The 21,856-nt window shown below is 41.5% G+C and overlaps 1 protein-coding gene across 2 annotated transcripts in view; it reads right to left on the bottom strand.

The window, feature by feature from the left end:
* Window positions 1-16,727, bottom strand: part of LOC121579179 (RING finger protein 145-like) — a 37,315-nt gene extending 20,588 nt beyond the window's left edge. For both annotated transcript variants that reach the window (XM_041893537.2, XM_045224333.1), the window contains exons 1-2: window positions 16,574-16,727; window positions 14,716-14,932 (exon numbers count right to left, since the gene is read on the bottom strand). In XM_041893537.2, coding sequence (XP_041749471.2) covers window positions 14,716-14,899 — 184 coding nt within the window. In that variant the 5' untranslated portion in view covers window positions 14,900-14,932; window positions 16,574-16,727. The remainder of the gene's footprint in view (window positions 1-14,715; window positions 14,933-16,573) is intronic.
* Between the last annotated feature and the right edge of the window lie 5,129 nt (window positions 16,728-21,856).

Below are 21,856 nucleotides of genomic sequence, written 5' to 3'. Positions count from 1 at the left end.
ATACATACATACATACATACATACACACATACATACATACATACATACATACATACATACATACATACATCACATACATACATACATACATACATACATACATACATACATACATACATACATACATACATACACACACACATACATACATACATACATACATACATACATACATACATACATACACACATACATACACACACACATACACACATACATACATACATACATACATACATACATACATACATACATACATACATACATACATACATACATACATACACACATACATACATACATACATACATACATACACACATACATACATACATACATACATACATACATACATACATACATACATACATACATACATACATACATACATACATACATACATACATACATACATACAGTGGGGGAAAAAAGTATTTAGTCAGCCACCAATTGTGCAAGTTCTCCCACTTAAAAAGATGAGGCCGGTAATTTATCATCATAGGTACACGTCAACTATGACAGACAAATTGAGGAAAAGGAATCTAGAAAATCACATTGTAGGATTTTTAATGAATTTATCTGCAAATTATGGTGGAAAATAAGTATTTGGTCACCTACAAACAAGCAAGATTTCTGGCTCTGACAGACCTGTAACTTCTTCTTTAAGAGGCTCCTCTGTCCTCCACTCGTTACCTGTATTAATGGCACCTGTTTGAACTTGTTATCAGTATAAAAGACACCTGTCCACAACCTCAAACAGTCACACTCCAAACTCCACTATGGCCAAGACCAAAGAGCTGTCAAAGGACACCAGAAACAAAATTGTAGACCTGCACCAGGCTGGGAAGACTGAATCTGCAATAGGTAAGCAGCTTGGTTTGAAGAAATCAACTGTGGGAGCAATTATTAGGAAATGGAAGACATACAAGACCACTGATAATCTCCCTCGATCTGGGGCTCCACGCAAGATCTCACCCCGTGGGGTCAAAATGATCACAAGAACGGTCCCAGAACCACACGGGGGGACCTAGTGAATAACCTGCAGAGAGCTGGGACCAAAGTAACAACGCCTACCATCAGTAACACACTACGCCGCCAGGGACTCAAATCCTGCAGTGAAAGACGTGTCCCCCTGCTTAAGCCAGTACATGTCCAGGCCCGTCTGAAGTTTGCTAGAGTGCATTTGGATGATCCAGAAGAGGATTGGGAGAATATCATATGGTCAGATGGTAAAAACTCAACTCGTCGTGTTTGGAGGACAAAGAATGCTGAGTTGCATCCAAAGAACACCATACCTACTGTGAAGCATGGGGGTGGAAACATCATGCTTTGGGGCTGTTTTTCTGCAAAGGGACCAGGACGACTGATCCGTGTAAAAGAAAGAATGAATGGGGCCATGTATCGTGAGATTGAGTGAAAACCTCCTTCCATCAGCAAGGGCATTGAAGATGAAACGTGGCTGGGTTTTTCAGCATGACAATGATCCCAAACACACCGCCCGGGCAACGAAGGAGTAGCTTCGTAAGAAGCATTTCAAGGTCCTGGAGTGGCCTAGCCAGTCTCCAGATCTCAACCCCATAGAAAATCTTTGGAGGGAGTTGAAAGTCCGTGTTGCCCAGCGACAGCCCCAAAACATCACTGCTCTAGAGAAGATCTGCATGGAGGAATGGGCCAAAATACCAGCAACAGTGTGTGAAAACCTTGTGAAGACTTACAGAAAACGTTTGACCTGTGTCATTGCCAACACAGGGTATATAACAAAGTATTGAGAAACTTTTGTTATTGACCAAATACTTATTTTCCACCATAATTTGCAAATACATTCATAAAAAATCCTACAATGTGATTTTCTGGATTTTTTTTCATCTCATTTTGTCTGTCATAGTTGACGTGTACCTATGATGAAAATTACAGGCTTCTCTCATCTTTTTAAGTGGGAGAACTTCCACAATTGGTGGCTGACTAAATACTTTTTTTCCCCACCTCCCATACATACCAGATTTTTTAAAAAGGGACAAAAAGATAGTCAACTGCTGTCTAACACATTAAAGGGATAGATTTAACACAGGCATCCACTACGGTCTGAATGGCCTTCACTTCACATAGAATCCTGCAACTGTTATTCCAATCCTCTCAGAAATACAGACAGAGGAGTAGTGAGGACAGTGAAACCAATTATCCTGCCCTCCCTCCTCCATCTTGGTTGAGCGCAGCCTGCCTGGTGTAGTGGAGTCAGCGGGAACAGTCATAGACAAATCACCAGGCACTAATACACCAGGGACTCACTGGCCGACCAGGACCCAGCAATACATCTGCCAATTCACCCTGGGGATTCTATTAGCAAACAGCTAACACGCCGCCACAGCCCTCTCCATCATCCGGTGCGTGAGAGAGCTTGAGTAAGTGTGTGAGTCAAAACGTGCAACTAAACCTGATCAAACATTCATTAGAGAAAAGAGAGCATGACAAACACAGGGGAAGATAGGAGGCTAGTTAGTTAGCCATCGAGGCTTGAAGAATGGTCAGTGGAGGGAGTCATTCTGGCCAGACAAAAACTAGACAGAAAGACACACTAATATCATACCCCCCATAAATGCGACCCTCACCTGTTATTGTCATGGTGAAAAGTTAGCATGTCTTGGGACTATGATATTTGTGCTTCTAACTTTCTCACTCATTCAGGATTATCCATAATCATGGTAGCATCCACATGAATGTAGTGTTTAGAAACATATTATATTCTTATTTACAAGAAGAAAAATGACACAATACATTATTTACCAATATTTTCTATTGTGCACAAAATCTGAAACCAAAGAAACAGCAAATGCATCCAACAAGTTTGTAGTCACAAGCTTTATGTAGTCATTGCCTGGTATGAATATGGGACCAAAAGCTTAACTTTTCACTACATTAATTAGTATGAAAAAGATATGCACCCTAACTGTAAGTCGCTCTGGATAAGAGCGTCTGCTAAATGACTAAAATGTAAATTAATACAAGTGAATTGGTCAAAATATTTCTGGTCCCCTAAAATGGAGTGACTGTACAAAAAGTGATGTAATTTCTAAACAGTTCACACAATATGGATGAAAATACCCTTAAATTAAAGCTGACAGTCTGCACTTTAACCTCAGTAATTGTATCAAGTGCTGGAGTACAAAGCCAAAACAACAAAACCGATCCAATACTTTGAGCTCACTGTATATGATTCTACCTCCCATGAAAACCAAAATGATTGTTATCCTCTCTCGGAGCGCCAAGGGCCCTGACTGGAGTCAATGTTTGTAGGTGAACCCAGCCAGCAGTGTGCGACTGACCCGGTCAGTCAGGATGAGCCAGCCTCACTGTGAAAGCCAGGGTTACAGGGACTGGAGATTAGAGGGGGGCAGCGTAACCCTCCCTCCCTCCCTCCCTCCCTTCTCCCCCTCAGACTGTGGCTGTAGCCGTGAGCGGATCCCGCTTATATAATCCGGAGAGGAGATAGAGCTATATTCTGCCGGCCAGCCCAACCAGTCAAGTCACTGCTGTCAATAGGCTTACCTGCCTCTGCTCTGGCTGCTCAGTCACAACCGTCACAGAGCACAAAACAGAGACATGTGGAGGGACAACAGGAGAGTGTAAGCACTGTTGACGTAATGCCTTATAAACCAAATAACACCTTCATTGGAAGACAAAGTCCACACCGTATCTTAAAGAGCACAAGCTTTTGCTTTACAGAGCCTGTGTTTGGTTAGTGGTGCCTTCCTTCAGTGATGAATATGAGTCAGTGTTTACATTGTGTGGGGGCTTTGGTTGGAGAGGCTCCTGCTCTTGGCTCAGATATGCAGTAGTAGAACAGTAGGGCTGGGAATTGCCAGGGACCTCACGATATGATCACGATACTTAGGTGTCGATACGCATTGCGATTCGGTACTGCAATTTTATTGTGTTTCGATGATCCAAACATATTGCTCACCATATACAGTGAGGGGGAAAAAAGTATTTGATCCCCTGCTGATTTTGTACGTTTGCCCACTGACAAAGACATGAGCAGTCTATCATTTTAATGGTAGGTTTATTTGAACAGTGAGAGACAGAATAACAAAAACATCCAGAAAAATGCATGTAAAAAAATGTTATAAATTGATTTGCATTTTAATGAGGGAAATAAGTATTTGACCCCTGTGCAAAACATGACTTACTATTTGGTGGCAAAACCCTTGTTGGCAATCACAGAGGTCAGACGTTTCTTGTAGTTGGCCACCAGGTTTGCACACATCTCAGGAGGGATTTTGCCCCACTCCTCTTTGCAGATCTTCTCCAAGTCATTAAGGTTTTGAGGCTGACATTTGGCAACTCGAACCTTCAGCTCCCTCCACAGATTTTCTATGGGATTAAGGTCTGGAGACTGGCTAGGCCACTCCAGGACCTTAATGTGCTTCTTCTTGAGCCACTCCTTTGTTGCCTTGGTCGTGTGTTTTTGGTCATTGTCATGCTGGAATACCCATCCAGGACCCATTTTCAATGCCTTGGCTGAGGGAAGGAGGTTCTCACCCAAGATTTGACGGTACATGGCCCATGTCCATCATCCCTTTGATGCGGTGAAGTTGTCCTGTCCCCTTAGCAGAAAAACACCCCCAAAGCATAATGTTTCCACCTCCATGTTTGACGGTGGGGATGGTGTTCTTGGGGTCATAGGCAGGATTCCTCCTCCTCCAAACACAGCGAGTTGAGTTGATGGCAAAGAGCTCCATTTTGGTCTCATCTGACCACAACACTTTCACCCAGTTCTCCTCTGAATCATTCAGATGTTCATTGGCAAACTTCAGACGGGCCTGTATATGTGCATTCTTGTTCAGTGGGACCTTGCGGGCGCTGCAGGATTTCAGTCCTTCACGGCGTAGTGTGTTACCAATTGTTTCCTTGGTGACTATGGTCCCAGCTGCCTTGAGATCATTGACAAGATCCTCCCGTGTAGTTCTGGGCTGATTCCTCACCATTCTCATGATCATTGATGCCCCACGAGGTGAGATCTTGCATGGAGCCCCAGACCGATGGTGATTGACCGTCATCTTGAACTTCTTCCATTTTCTAATAATTGCGGCAACAGTTGTTGCCTTCTCACCAAGCTGCTTGCCTATTGTCCTGTAGCCCATCCCAGCCTTGTGCAGGTCTACAATTTTATCCCTGATGTCCTTACACAGCTCTCTGGTCTTGGCCATTGTGGAGAGGTTGGAGTCTGTTTGATTGAGTGTGTGGACAGGTGTCTTTTATACAGGTAACGAGTTCAAACAGGTGCAGTTAATACAGGTAGTGAGTGGAGAACAGGAGGTCTTCTTAAAGAAAAACTAACAGGTCTGTGAGAGCCGGAATTTTTACTGGTTGGTAGGTGATCAAATACTTATGTCATGCAATAAAATGCAAATTAATTACTTAAAAATCATACAATGTGATTTTCTGGATTTTTGTTTTAGATTCCGTCTCTCACAGTTGAAGTGTACCTATGATAAAAATTACAGACCTCTACATGCTTTGTAAGTAGGAAAACCTGCAAAATCGGCAGTGTATCAAATACTAATCTCCCCACTGTACATACATACACAGTGAATTCAGAACGTATTCAAACCCCTTGACTTTTTCCACATTTTGTTACGTTACAGCCTTATTCTAAAATGGATTAAAATTGTTCCCCCCCATCAATCTACACACAATACCCTATACTGACAAAGCAACAGGTTTAGACATTTTAGCAAATTTAGAAATACCTTTACATAAGTATTCAGACCCTTTGCTATGAGGCTTGTTCCAGTTTCCGACAATATTCAGCAACTTCACACAGCCATTGAAGAGGAGTGGGACAACATTCCATAGGCAACAACCAACCGCCTGATCAACTCTATGCGAAAGAGAAGTGACGCATTGAATGAGGCAAATGGTGGTCACACCAGAAACTGACTTTATTCACACCCCTACCTATCTGACCAACAGATGCATATCTGTATTTCCAGTCATGTGAAATCCATAGATTAATATAAAATTAGACCCTCTGAAATATAAAAAAGCATTATGATTTCTCTTTTGTTAATGGTCCATACTTGGTTACACAGTTATATACAATGATTGTGCCAGCCCTAAATATAGGTACCATTGACTTGCATTACATTTGTGCCAAATGCTACAAAGTCAGCATTTGAACCAGTGGCCAGGTAAACAAAACCAATGCATGGATTGCTGTCATACCTTGTCCATAGACTGATTACAGGGAAAGCAGACCAATATGTAAAAAATGTGGCAAAGCAATTAACGTTTTGTTCTGAATACAAAGTGTTATGTTTGGGGCAAATCCAATACAACACATTACGGAGTATATTTTCAAGTATAGTGGTGACTGCATCATGTTATGGGTATGCCTGTAATCGTTAAGGACTGGGGAGTTATTCAGGATTTAAAAAATGAAACTGAATGGAGCTAAGCACAAGCAAAATCCCAGGTTTTCCTCTAGTTCAGTCTGCTTTCCACCAGACACTGGGAGATAAATTCAACTTTCAGCAGGACAAGAATCTAAAACAAAGCCAAATCCACACGAGTTGAGTTACAGTTTTGACAAATCTACGGCAACACCTGCAAATGGTTGTCTAGCAATGATCAACAACCAATTTGACAGAGCTTGAAGAATTTTGAAAAATAATAAAAAATGGGCAAATGTTGCCCAATTCAAGTGTGTAAAGCTCTTAAAGACTTAACCAGAAATATGTACAGCTGTAAATCGCTGCCAAAAGGTGCTTCTACAAAGTATTGACTCAGGGGTGTGAATACTTATGTAAATCAGATTTTCCTGTTTTTATTTTTTCAATACAAATGTGCAAAAATGTCTAAAAACGTTTTCACTTCGTCATTATGGGGTATTGTGTGTAGATGGGTGAGTGGAAAAAAATCTATTGAATCCATTTTCAATTCAGGCTGTAACACAAAATGTGGAATAAGTCGAGGGGTATGAATACTTTCTGAAGGCACAACCAGTCCACAAGGTTCTTTGGGGAGAACCCTGTGAAGAGCAGATAGAGGAATGATAAACTGGGACTATAAAAGAAAGCTCATTTTTCTATCCTGTGCCTTGGGGAGGGGGATATTTCACATTATTTCAAATAAAACTAATATAGCCGTCCTCGTGATATAACTAGCCTCATGAGGAGCGGGGATGGGACTGAGTATCTGAATTGTGCACATAGAAGAAAAGCCTTCCAGCCATTGGTCAGGAGCAGCCATGTATGTTATGAACAGATCACATCCTGTTCTTTAGTCTGTATTACATTAGGTAAGCCAACAACACGGGCTAGAATAATTTGTTTCGGGGGCAGTCTGCCTGTAGGTGCAGCAAAGTTCTAGAGACAATTCTAGAGGCCCCCCATCTTTGCGGTGTAGAGAATATTTTGCATTTTACGCCAACTTCCTGCAATTCAAAAAAATTTATCCATGGAGCTTTGAGAAAATATAGCTTTTTATTTTTTATCCTGCGATTCAACATTCTGTCATGGAGCTGAGAGAACTTCCTGCAACTATATACATTTTGCCATGGCTAATGTGGTGTTCTTTTGCTCGACCATCAAATCTATACTGCTAAATTCACTGTTTTGGGTATTTTCTATACCGTCTAGCTTTTATTTGGGTGATTGTTAGTTAAAAAATCAAATAAATAAAAACATAATATATATACAGTGGGGGGAAAAAAGTATTTAGTCAGCCACTAATTGTGCAAGTTCTCCCACTTAAAAAGATGAGGCCTGTAATTTTCATCATAGGTACACGTCAACTATGACAGACAAATTGAAAAGAAAAAAATCCAGAAAATCACATTGTAGGATTTTTAATGAATTTATTTGCAAATTATGGTGGAAAATAAGTATTTGGTCACCTACAAACAAGCAAGATTTCTGGCTCTCACAGACCTGTAACTTCTTCTTTAAGAGGCTCCTCTGTCCTCCACTCGTTACCTGTATTAAAGGCACTTGTTTGAACTTGTTATCAGTATAAAAGACACCTGTCCACAACCTCAAACAGTCACACTCCAAACTCCACTATGGCCAAGACCAAAGAGCTGTCAAAGGACACCAGAAACAAAATTGTAGACCTGCACCAGGCTGGGAAGACTGAATCTGCAATAGGTAAGCAGCTTGGTTTGAAGAAATCAACTGTGGGAGCAATTATTAGGAAATGGAAGACATACAAGACCACTGATAATCTCCCTCGATCTGGGGCTCCACGCAAGATCTCACCCCGTGGGGCCAAAATGATCACAAGAACGGTGAGCAAAAATCCCAGAACCACACGGGGGGACCTAGTGAATGACCTGCAGAGAGCTGGGACCAAAGTAACAAAGCCTACCATCAGTAACACACTACGCCGCCAGGGACTCAAATCCTGCAGTGCCAGACGTGTCCCCCTGCTTAAGCCAGTACATGTGATGATCCAGAAGAGGATTGGGAGAATGTCATATGGTCAGATGAAACCAAAATAGAACTTTTTGGTAAAAACTCAACTCGTCATGTTTGGAGGACAAAGAATGCTGAGTTGCATCCAAAGAACACCATACCTACTGTGAAGCATGGGGGTGGAAACATCATGCTTTGGGGCTTTTTTTCTGCAAAGGGACCAGGACGACTGATCCGTGTAAAGGAAAGAATGGGGCCATGTATCGTGAGATTTTGAGTGAAAACCTCCTTCCATCAGCAAGGGCATTGAAGATGAAACGTGGCTGGGTCTTTCAGCATGACAATGATCCCAAACACACCGCCCGGGCAACGAAGGAGTGGCTTCGTAAGAAGCATTTCAAAGTCCTGGAGTGGCCTAGCCAGTCTACAAAATCTCAACCCCATAGAAAATCTTTGGAGGGAGTTGAAAGTCTGTGTTGCCCAGCGACAGCCCCAAAACAATCACTGCTCTAGAGAAGATCTGCATGGAGGAATGCAACAGTGTGTGAAAACCTTGTGAAGACTTATAGAAAACATTTGACCTGTGTCATTGCCAACAAAGGGTATATAACAAAGTATTGAGAAACTTTTGTTATTGACCAAATACTTATTTTCCACCATAATTTGCTAATAAATTTATTAAAAATCCTACAATGTGATTTTCTGGAAAAAATTCTCAATTTGTCTGTCATAGTTGACGTGTACCTATGATGAAAATTACAGGCCTCATCTTTTTAAGTGGGAGAACTTGCACAATTGGTGGCTGACTAAATACTTTTTCCCCCCACTGTATATACACACACTATCTGGTTTAGGCATTTGGGTTTATACAAAGCCTTTTTCCATCCTGATTGTATTTTATTTTTGAATAAACATTTTATTTTTCCTTTTATGCATGCTTAGGTGGCCCGCACAAGGATATCAATGGCAGAAAATCCCTGTGTTTAACTGTTTAACAGCAGAGACGGCAATAAAACAGAGCCGTTAATCCACAGCCATGGATTCAGAGCCATTTGCTATGCAAAGTCATGCAGACAGGACAAAGAGTTGACCGATGTGATAGAACCATCAGCGGGGTAAGTATAAATACACTGTCCCTAAAATCACCCATAAGCAAAAGAGTTAGAGACAGGCTGCTACAGCATGTGCCAAAAGTCCTCAGATTCAAAATATTAGGTGAAACCTAGAAACACAGAAGAAAGTCCTGCTCTCTCACTCCGTCTCTTTCCAAGAGAGGCAACAGCACACACACATGCAGGTTCAGTTCAGTCAACAGTGCTCTGCTGCCAAGTGTGTTCATCAGCAAATACATTTACATTTGTCATTTAGCAGACACTCTTATCCAGAGCGACTTACAGTTAGTGAGTGCATAAATTTTATATTTTTCATATACCAGACTCATCCCATCTTCAGCAAAGTCTGCAAAGACACCAAACTCATAGAAAGTGTGCACGAACACACAAAGTTAGTGAAAAACAGTCATTCCAATTGATGATTAGCCTTTCTAGTGACTGTAGTAAATGGTGTGTTAATGGCCTGCAAGTTGGTTATCATGGCCTCCACTCTTCTCCCCTGGGAAGGAAAAGGCTTCTTCTCTTCACTCGGTCCTACTCCATGCATGGGCTAGGCCCACACAGAGCACATTGTGCTATCAGTGAGGCACAGTGAGGCGACAGCCTTTAGCCTGCCTAAACGAGTCACATACCCAACCCTGCTGCCAAATTTTCCCCATAGCTCACTGTCTGTCTACTACACAATTATCCAGCAGTCTGACCAGCTGATAATGGGACCCTCCACGCCTAGCACAGTATACATAACCGTGCCAAACCACAAAACACTATCAAATGCATCCATTGTATTGGTTATGTCCTCTGTGCACATTTCAAAGTAAAATATAACGACTGGAATAGCCCAGAAGTGCGGTGACAAGAATGACTTATTTCCCACCAAGCATCACGGAAAGTTCCATTAAAATACTTGTGTCTTGGATGGTGGGGAAAAGCTAAGGCAAATGATGGAGAGGAAAATGTGACCGCGCCAACGTGTCACCATGTTGACAAAGTAAAAAAATTAAAAATGACAAGCGTCTGTAGACAGCTGCCTAAGGTCATGCTTTAATTACGGCATTGTTTAATTATCATCCTATTGACCTCATGCCCTTCTGTTCTGGTCTGAAACACAAGCATCAGCCAAGGACTGATTTTGTTTGTCTGAAAGCTCAAGTCACTTGCCTCAACAACAAAAATAATTTTTTAAAAGTCTAACACTATGCATGGGCCAAAAGGTTAACTGAAAATTGGGTTGTCTGATGCAAGGAACCACTTCACAATTAATTATCATATATTAACAGAGAATCAGACGAAAAATATAGGCTACCCTCTGCCTATTGGCTTTTTTGCATATTCAAGCCCGTTGTAAGGCAGGTCCTCACCAGACATCACCGGCAACAACGTCGCCTATGGGCACAAACCCACCGTCGCTGGACCAGACAGGACTGGCAAAAAGTGCTCTTCACTGACGAGTCGCGGTTTTGTCTCACCAGGGGTGATGGTCGGATTCGCATTTATCGTTGAACGAATGAGCGTTACACTGAGGCCTGTACTCTGGAGCGGGATCGATTTGGAGGTGGAGGGTCCGTCATGGTCTGGGGCGGTGTGTCACAGCATCATCAGACTGAGCTTGTTGTCATTGCAGGCAATCTCAATGCTGTGCCCTTCCTGCAGGCTCATCCTGACATGAACCTCCAGCATGACAATGCCACCAGCCATACTGCTCGTTCTGTGCGTGATTTCCTGCAAGACAGGAATGTCAGTGTCCTGCCATGGCCAGCGAAGAGCCCGGATCTCAATCCCATTGAGCAAGACTGGGACCTGTTGGATCGGAGGGTGAGGGCTAGGGCCATTCCCCCCAGAAATGTCAGGGAACTTGCAGGTGCCTTGGTGGAAGAGTGGGGTAACATCTCACAGCAAGAACAGGCAAATCTGGTGCAGTCCATGAGGAGGAGATGCACTGCAGTACTTAATGCAGCTGGTGACCACACCAGATACTGACTGATACTTTTGGTTTTGACCCCCCCTTTGTTCAGGGACACATTATCCAATTTCTGTTAGTCACGTCTGTGGAACTTGTTCAGTTTATGTCTCAGTTGTTGAATCTTGTTATGTTCAAACAAATATTTACACATGTTTAGTTTGCTGAAAATAAACGTAGCTGACAGTGAGAGGACGTTTCTTTTTATGCTGAGTTTCGTAATAAAACAGCAGACATTGAATATCCCTTTGAGCATGGTGAAGTTATTAATTACACTTTGGATGCTGTATCAACAAACTCAGTCACTACAAAGATACAGGCGTCCTTCCTAACTCAGTTGCCGGAGTGTAAGGAAACCGCTCAGAGATTTCACCATGGGGCCAATGGTGACTTTAAAACAGTTAAAGAGTTTAATGGATGTGATAGGAGAAAACTGAGGATGGATCAACAACATTGTAGTTAATCCACAATACTAACCTAAATGACAAAGTGAAGTAAACCTGCAAAAAAATGTGGCAAAGAAATGAACTTTATGTCCTGAATACAAAGTGTTATGTTTGGGGCAAATCCAACACAACACATCACGGAGTACCACTCTTCATATTTTCAAGCATGGTGGTGGCTGCATCATGTTATTAGTATGCTTGTCATCGGCAAGGACTGGGGAGTTATTTAGGATAAAAATTAACGGAATAGAGCTAAGCACAGGCAAAATCCTAGAGGAAAACCTGGTTCAGTCTGCTTTCTAACAGACACTGGGAGACAAATTCACCTTTCAGCAGGACCAAGGCTGAATATACACTAGAGGCCAAATATACACTGGAGTTGCTTACCAAGACGACATTGAATGTTCCTGAGTGGCCTAGTTACAGTTGACTTAAATCTACTTGAAAATCTATGGCAAGACTTGAAAATGGCTGTCTATCAATGATCAACAACCAACTTGTCAGAGCTTGAAGAATAGAAAATAAATAAAAAGACTAATGTGCAAGTATTGTACAATCCAGGTGTGCAAAGCTTAGACTTGCCCAGAAAGACACTCGGCAGTAGTCGCTGCCAAAGGTGATTCTAACATGTATTAACTCAGGGGTGTGAATAGTTAAGTAAATGAGATCGCCGTATTTCATTTTCAATACATTTGCAAAAATGTCAAAAAATATTGTTTTCACTGTCATGGGGTATTGTGTGTATATGGGTGAGAAGATCCATTTAGAATTCACGCTGTAACAAATTATGGAATAAGTCAAGGGGTATGAAAACTTTCTGATGTCCCCTGTAGCTCAGTTGGTAGAGCATGGCACTTGCAACGCCAGGGTTGTGGGTTCATTTCCCACGGGGGGCCAGTATGAAAATGTATGCACTCACTAACTGTAAGTCGCTCTGGATAAGAGCGTCTGCTAAATGACTAAAATGTAAATGATGGCACTGTACGCAGATTCACACACACCATGACTTTTCCAGGATTTTCAAGATGGTACGAACTCAGTTTTCTGACAAAAAATAACCTATAACTGGTCAAATAACTTACTAACTAGCAAGGAATATCAACACGTGCACACGTGGCTACACACGATTGAAAGACCGCCCATCAACGCAATACAATTCTGCTCCAATGCACGCTGCAGAAATTGGAAGAAAAGTGAGCAACACATCGCGTCTGGAGGACACTGATCCAATTATGATCTGAGTAAATTGTTTGATATTGTGATTTAAAAATCTATATTATGCTTGTCCAACATTTTTCATTTGACTTGCCCCAGACAAGTGATATGAGATTTGGAGCCCTACCTCCACTGAGGTTTTAGTAAAGGCCAGGCCCACTCAAGCAGAGCATATCCATACAGGATCAGTAGCAGTACTGTGTGTGTCCATGTTAATGTGCCATTATGAATACAACATTTCACCCATATAAATTGCAGAGAGGAGATGCTCACAACATGAATCATAGACATCTACAGTCATGAAGCAAACGCTGAGTACAAACAATGTCAGTCCTTATCCTTTGTGTCATTGATTTTTTTCCCGTCTTAGCTTTGAATAACCTAGAAGCATTTAAAAACGTAAAGCAAGACAATTCAAGACTGAGTATGTTGAAAACTGCTAAGTTGAACTTAAATCATACTAATGTATCCCATAAATCACATGAATATGCATGAGGCCCAAGCATGAAAAACTGGGTCCTAGTTATAGGCTACAACTGCAGTAATTTTCCTGGTAAGGGAACATTAGTGATACATTATTTTGCCTGAAGTGCTGAAATACTGGCTAACACAGCAAGCCTGTTTGTCCCCATTTGGTAATTTGGATATCATCGTGGTGTACAGTGTTCGTTATGAATTTTTATTTATTCTTCACAATGTCACTGGAGAGTTAATCTACCCTGAGGTGCAAAGCAAAAGTTAAAGCCCCCATGCAGTCTTTTTAAATCACCACTGTATGTCTAATAAATCACTGTGTTTATTGAATGAAAATAACTTCAAAATATATTTTCTATCATTCATTTCCCCGAGCCTCCTTTGGCCCTTGAAATGCTGTCTGATCGTGTGGGTGTTAGAAGAACAAATGTGAAGATATTTACAGCCCTGATTGGCTGATAGGATGGTTTAGAGCCCACCCCTGAACGATCATCGGTCTATTATAATAAGATCCGATTGTGACATCGTGATCTGGGCAAAAAACTCCATCCCATCTTTACATGCTGAAATTCCAGGCATTTATTTTCTTCTTCAAATAGCTCTTACACAAAATGGGAATTATCATCATTTCCACAATTTCAGTGTTATTTCGACCTCACTGTGGAAATATATATTTATTTATTTTTAAGGAAAAATCACATTAACTGCACTGTCCCTTTAACAGTTCATGCAAATTTTCTTTGCCACTCAAAAAAGGAAAGTGCAAACTTTTGTAATGGCTGAGAAAATTCACAACTAATCTGACATTCATTAAATTAATTAGTAAGCATGTAACTTTACAATTTACTTGGGGGAAAACCTATTTAAAATAAATTTATCATAAGATGGACCACTAGAAATGTATTGTAAGTGTATGGGTGCATTTGTCAAAATGTGCTGTTTAAAAATGTACAAGGGTGCTATAAATGAGAACTTAACAGGGCAGCAGAAGTGGCATGACCAATTGCAGTAGCACTGAACGAGGTGAGGAGTGTGTGTGTGGGGTACTGACCAATTGCAGTAGCACTGAACGAGGTGAGGAGTGTGTGTGGGGTACTGACCTACATAGTGCAGGTAGAGAGCCAGGTACTTGTACTGGAAGAGAGGGTTGTTGTTGAGGCTGCTCCTCTGGATCTTCTGGAAGAAGGAGCTGACGTCCCAGCGGTAGAGTACCTCCAGCAGCATGATGCTGGGGACCCGCAGACCCACGTTCAGCACCGCTTCCAGCTTGTCCTTCACCGCCATGGCCCCGACACAGCACGCTACAACCTACTAAGACTGGACGGGGGGGACAAGGATTAGGGAGAAGAGAGCAAAAGGTGATTAGTCTTAAGTGCTATAACAACATGTAGGCTAAACATCCTTTTTTTTTTTAAAGGCTAAATACTTGTTTTTATTCAACAGCAGCAAAATTCTGTTTTTACAGAGCTCCAATTCCATGTTATGTGGTGTTTCATAAACCCATTCCCAGGTGGGCATGCACAAGTTGCTGTACAGGATAGATAAACAGAGTTGTATTTGACCAAGAAGAACTGTTAACGCTTCAAACCTCTGCCTGCATGTTCAGACAAATCAAGTCTAACGAGGCAGGAAGGGACTACATACACTCAAAATGCCTGCACAGAAAGTGTTGTAATTCCACAAGTCAAGCCTGAAGTACAGGCAATGACACCATATTAGGTAACAAGGGGCTGGATATCGCTTTCACAATAAAATAAAAAATAAAATAAAGAGTAGACGTAGTAAAAGTATTTTGCTGACAAATTTATGCATTTCATTTATTGTCACCTCTCACTATGGGTCTACATTGTGGCCTATTTCCCCAAGAATCCTACATGCTTTGTTGAGCAGGATCAATGTGAATGAAAATGAAATGTTATCCATTTGCAACACAGCCAAGCATCCCAACTGGTCCCTACACTGGCCTGAAATACTGTAAACATTCATTCCATAGTGGAAAGTTAGTAAGGCGTATGATCATGATGCTGATTCCTTTGCCCTTTCACATGATCTGTAATATAGGTTGGTTATTAACCCATCATGTGAAAAACATGCTAATAAGAGACACTGATGGAGGGTATATCCCATCCATATAATTACATAAAGAACTGAGTCAACAATAGCTTAACACCGTACTTAAGAGTAAATTGGCTAGCTAACGTTAGCTACATCACTTTGGAATTCACATTTATCAGCCATGATTGACTGTCCGGAAACGTCACATTAGCTAATAAGACCACTTCTCATTATGATTACATAACCGAAATGAAATACGGTTATACCACCACCAGTTACCGGATCACGTTCTAATGAGGGTGACGTTATTACAGCTATTCAAATCTAGCTCGGCATCTAGCTAGCTAGGCTACATGAATGGCTTGCTGTGGCTTGGCTCCGAGCGTTATGACATTAACTTTAGTAACCTCGCCTAACGTTAGTCACGGCTAGTTAACCGAAACCAGTCGTGCCCCGCAAGAAGGGTGCTGAATAATCACATCTTTATTGTAATCTCATCTTCAATTATGTTATGTAGCGATCTACAATTATGTGATTTTGGCGGGTCGTAAAATCAGACAAGATGCTAAAAGTCAGATGTAGGAGGAAAACTGCACTGGATGGCAGCTAGTTACGTCAATGGCTACCGTTAGCTAGCTGCTAAACATCCTAACTAGCTAGTTAACGTTAGCAATACCAGATGTTTGAAATGGAAACTACCACCATGCATAGCTAGTTAGCTAACTAAAAACGTAACTCAACAGCTGCTCACGATTCAAATTAATCTAAGTTAGTAACAGTTGTGGCTAGCAGAAACATTGCTAGCTACGCCTTATCACGCACTGCATGTGACGACGTGAAGCTAGCTAACTTAGCTTGCTGTCGCGTTATCAACGTTGTCCCACGGAAAATCAAATAACCTACATTGCGAGAACGACGTTAAACTCAGTTTGAGGATGTTTCTCCGGTCGAATATCAACCATTTTAACTAGGCGTCTCCCGAATTAACGGTTCAAATGATGGTATTTCCACCGTGGCTCGAATCGTCAGCTCTCCACACATCTCACCCAGCTAGGTAGCGGCTTCATAATGAAGAAGTGTCTATTGAGCATGCGCAGCAGCTCTTAATTAGAACTGAACTCCTTGCTAGTCAGAGAGATGCTGTATTTTGTGGTTATTTTTATTGTCAACAGCTGCCAAATGTATTCGTTACGTTTGAAATGCACAACAGAAAATACTATTTGAGACCTCTGGAATCAGGTAATCAAAGGTGGAATATGCAAAAATCACTCCGCCATTTAATGTTAGTAAAATTCTAGTAATTCGCCTAATTTCAGTTTGTGAGAATCATTGTACCATCTAAATCAGGGGTGTCAAACGTCCGGCCCGCGGGCCGGATCAGGCCCGCAAACGGGTTTAATCCGGGTTTTGAAAAAAAGAATAATAATAAATAAAAAATATATATTAATAATTTTGTAAAGTATAAAAATGCGCTGCAATTTTTCAATAAAATAAACTGCTGTTCCAATTGCGTCCACTGGATGGCGCAATAGCAATTGTGTTAAGCAAGCAAACTGTTTATACCGGGGCAGAGCAAGTAGGTCAAGCACGTGCAGCCAATGAGCTACTTTGTTTTGCCCGCGATATTTATTACGGCTTCTACTTTTAACATTATGTGCTTTGGCACCCTCATTGCCCCAATATGTCTCTGTCAAAAAAGAGAAAAGTGGACGCAGAGTGCAGAGTGTTCCAAGAAAAATGGTCATCCTATTTATTCACTGAATTGAATGGGAAAGCTGTATGTTTGGTGTGTTCAGAGCATGTTGCAGTGCTGAAAGAATATAACCTTCGGTCGCCACTATGTGAGTCTTCATGCCGACAAATATGACAACTTTCAAGGACAGCGGAGATGAGAGAAGGTGAATGAACTGTTGGCGGGTCTGAAGAAACAGCAGTCTGTGTTTACTCACAGCCGAGACATCAGTGACGCTGCAGTGAAAGCTAGCTACCTCATTGCTAATGAAATCGCAGTGGCTTCAAAACCATTTAGTGAGGGTGAATTTGTAAAAACATGCATGATGAAGGCAGCGGAGATTGTGTGCCCTGAAAGCGGCAGGCTTTTTGCAAATATCAGCCTGACAAGAAACACAGTTGCAGACAGGATTTCCGATCTTTCAGTGGATTTGGACAGCCAGTTGAAGCAAAAAGTAAAGTCATTTATTGCGTTTTCGGTTGCAATTGATGAAAGCACGGACATTACAGATGTTGCACAACTGGCCATTTTCATCCGCGGAGTTGATGACACATTGACCGTCACCGAGGAGTTCGTGGAGTTGGTGCCGATGACAGATACAACGACAGCAGCTGATATTTTTACCGCACTCGTCGGCGCGCTGGACAGGGTCGGAGTGGACTGGTCCCGCGCTGTCAGCCTGGCTACAGATGGTGCGCCCTCAATGATCGGGAAAAAAAGCAGGCGTTGTGACAAAGTTCAGAGAGAAAGTGCAATCTGCAAATGGAGGACGTGATTTTTTGACTTTTTACTGTATTTTGCACCAGGAGGCTTTGTGTTGCACGTCATTAAAGATGGATAACGTCATGAAGGTGGTCATCCAAACTGTTAATTTCATCCGATCCAGAAGCCTGAATCACCGTCAGTTTGACAGCCTTCTCAGAGAGAAAGACCACATCTATGGCCTGCCATACCACACTGAGGTAAGATGGTTAAGCCGAGGTGCTGTGCTGAGGCGTTTCTTTGATTTACGAGAAGAAATTGAACAGTTCATGGAAGAAAAGGGCAAACCAGTGTTAGAATTTCATTCCGCAGAATGGATGCAGGACCTTGCATTTATGGTGGATGTTACAGAGCACCTGAATAACTTGAACAAACAGCTGCAAGGGCGCAACAAAGTTGTCACGCAGTATTATGACAGCATACGTTCTTTCAAGTTGAAGCTGTCATTGTGGGAGACGCAACTTGCCGGTGGTGATGCAGCTCACTTCCCCTGTCTGAAAAATGTGTGCGCGACCCAACATGTGGCATACATGAAGCGGTTCAAAGATAAAATAACGGGACTGTTACGGGAGTTTGAGCAACGCTTTCAGATTTATGTTTATATGTTTTTATGTTGATGTACTATTGTTTTTAATTGATTTTATTTTATTTGTATATTTAACCTATTCTTGACTCTGTGGTTCTTGCACTTGTTTGGGGAACAGGATTTCATTATTTTTATCTACATTTCTGCCTGAGAAATGACACCCTGATATAGTTCTGTGATCTGTGAAACAGTTCTGTTAATCACTGAGGCATTGTGTGTTTGTGTGTTCTTTTTCTTTAGAATTTTCAAATAAACTTGACGTGTTTTATGATTAATAGTGATGTTGTGCTTGTACTATTTAGGACACACTGTCCTCAGGCTCCAGCTTTATGTTGTATGTTGATCGTATTAAAACAAAGAAAACAATCTGAAGTTGTTGTTTTTAAGTTATATATATATACCATTATTTTTCCGGTCCGGCCCACTTGGGAATAGATTTTCCTCCATGTGGCCCCTGAGCTAAAATGAGTTTGACACCCCTGATCTAAATCATTGTGGAATATCTTTCCAATAACCACAAATATTGTATATTCAGCTATTTGAAGCTGGTGTACAAAATCGAAAGTAAAAGACGCAAAAACGACAGGGAAGTAGTCCGGTGTAGCTCAGTTGGTAGAGCATGGCGCTTGCAACGCCAGGGTTGTGGGTTCAATTCCCACGGGGGCCCAGTACGAAAATGTATTCACTAACTGTAAGTCGCTCTAGATAAGAGCGTCTGCTAAATCACTAAAATGTAAATAGGAATAGCATACATAGAACATATCTACTGCTTCTTAGACTTGCTTTCATTGAGAATTACAGATCTATAACTCATTTTTCTATGTGAATTTTGTCCGGGTCGACTAAAAAGTTACTTATTGCAGCTTTAAACATGGTATTTCACATATTCCTCACTGTTTGTTTGATGTACACATGTGAGTATATAAACAATTAGCCCTAGTACCTTTACTTCAAGGACCTTGTCATTTACAGAGGTAGACTGGCTGTGTCAGCCAAATACTCCATGTAAACATGAATTGATTCTCAATTGCAATTAGGTTCTAGAAACATAAAGCCCTTTACTTTCATATCACATTAAAATGATTGACAGAATTTCACAAATGCAAAATATACACTTACCGTATATACTGTTTTAATGGCTTTATCACAGTTGCAGCCAACAGTCTTTTTCAGTGACAACACGTTTCTGGCGGCCTTCTTCCATTATGAGCATGCTACACTGAACACAAATATAAACGCAACATGTAAAGTGCTGAAATAAAAGATCCCATACATTTTCCATATGCACAAAAAGCTTATTGCTCTCAAATTTTGTGCACAAATTTGTTTACATCCCTGTTAGTGAGCGTTTGATCCTTTGTCAAGATAATCCATCCACCTGACAGGTGTGTCATATCAAGAAGTTGATTAAACAGCATGCTCATTACACAGGTGCACCTTGTGCCGGGGACAATAAAATGCCACTCTAAGATGTCCAGTTTTGTCACACAACACATTTTTTTTTTTTTTTTTTTACATTTGAGTCATTTAGCAGACGCTCTTATCCAGAGCGACTTACAGTTAGCGCATACATTATTTTATCGAACCCACAACCCTGGCGCTGTAAACGCCATGCTCTACCAACTGAGCTACATCCCCTGCCGGCCATTCCCTCTCCTACCCTGGGCCAATTGTGCGCCGCCCCATGGGTCTCCCGGTCGCGGCCGGCTACAACAGAGCCTGGATTCGAACCAGGATCTCTAGTGGCACAGGTTCTCTAGTGCCTTAGACCACTGCGCCACAGATGTTTCAAGTTTTGAGGGAGCGTGCAATTGGCATGCTGACTGCAGGAATGTCCACCAGAGCTGTTGTCAGATAATTTAATGTTCATTTCTCTACCATAAGCCGCCTCCAACATCATTTTAGAGAATTTGGCAGTACGTCCAACCGGCCTCACAACCGCAGACCACGTGTAACCACGGCAGCCCTCCACATCCAGCTTCTTCACCTGCGGGATCGTCAGAGGGGGAGGGCCTATGCCCTCCCAGGCCCACCGATGACTGTGCCCCTGCCCAGTCATGTGAAATCCATAGATTAGGGCCTAATTTATTTATTTCAATTGACTGATTTCCTTAAATGAACTGTAACTCAGCAAAATCTTTGAAATTGTTGTGTTTATATTTTTGTTCAGTATAGATAGCTAATTAGCACAGGTGTTCCCTCTGTCTTCCATAACATGTGGATATGGCTTTGTGGAAACACTAACCCTATAAAGGTGTAGCATTTTAACCTTGTTTTTTTGTGGGTTTTTTTCTTGCTGATATTAAAGATAAGGTACAGCAAGCGATGGGTGTCAATGTGCAGACTAATCGTCAGGCTCTTAACAAAACTCCCCTTACAGAAGACGCAGGCTGGTCCTTCGTGTTCTGCCACCATAAGCGAGAACAAAACATGCTGTTCACCCTAAACTAGAATAGAATTGAAGTTAGGTTCAATTTAGATTCTGAATGAAAGGTGAAAATACATATTTTCCAGATGTTGAAATCAGGCTAATTTTTGGTTCTGAATTAAATTTGAAAATACATCATTTATAGATGTCTATGTTTGGGCCAAATCAAGGCTGATTCAGACTGGACAAAATCTGAACCAAACTTAGAGGTCTATGATTGCTTCAGATTTGGTCCTCACTGGACCAAAAACCAATGTCCATGGATGTGGAAATCAAGGCTGGTCCATGCTGCACCAAAAAAAGACGTCCAAAAGGCGTTTGCGTCGGTCCATGCTTACTGAGGTGTAGCCTCTATGTGGTAAGCCTACCTTTTGTAAAACACCAAAAAATACCTCCGGTCTAGACAGGACCAAAAAAAGAAGTCCAAAATACGTCGGCTCATGTTTACTGGGGTGTAGCCTACATATCGGCCCACAATGACATTTTATGAATGCCCATCCATGTGGTAGGCCCACCATTTGTTAAACAGGCATTGCATTGGCATTATTAGTCCTGATTCCTGTGACTAATCAATTTGGCTATTTAAACTCTGAATATCAGTTACCCAACTTTATCAGAAGTTATCGTGATCCTTTTTGCAATGTGTTTACACAGCGGGAAATGCATAAGTATTTTATT

The sequence above is a fragment of the Coregonus clupeaformis genome, chromosome 13 (assembly GCF_020615455.1).
Source record: "Coregonus clupeaformis isolate EN_2021a chromosome 13, ASM2061545v1, whole genome shotgun sequence".
Taxonomy (NCBI): domain Eukaryota; kingdom Metazoa; phylum Chordata; class Actinopteri; order Salmoniformes; family Salmonidae; genus Coregonus; species Coregonus clupeaformis.
This window is presented reverse-complemented; position numbering and strand designations above follow the sequence as displayed.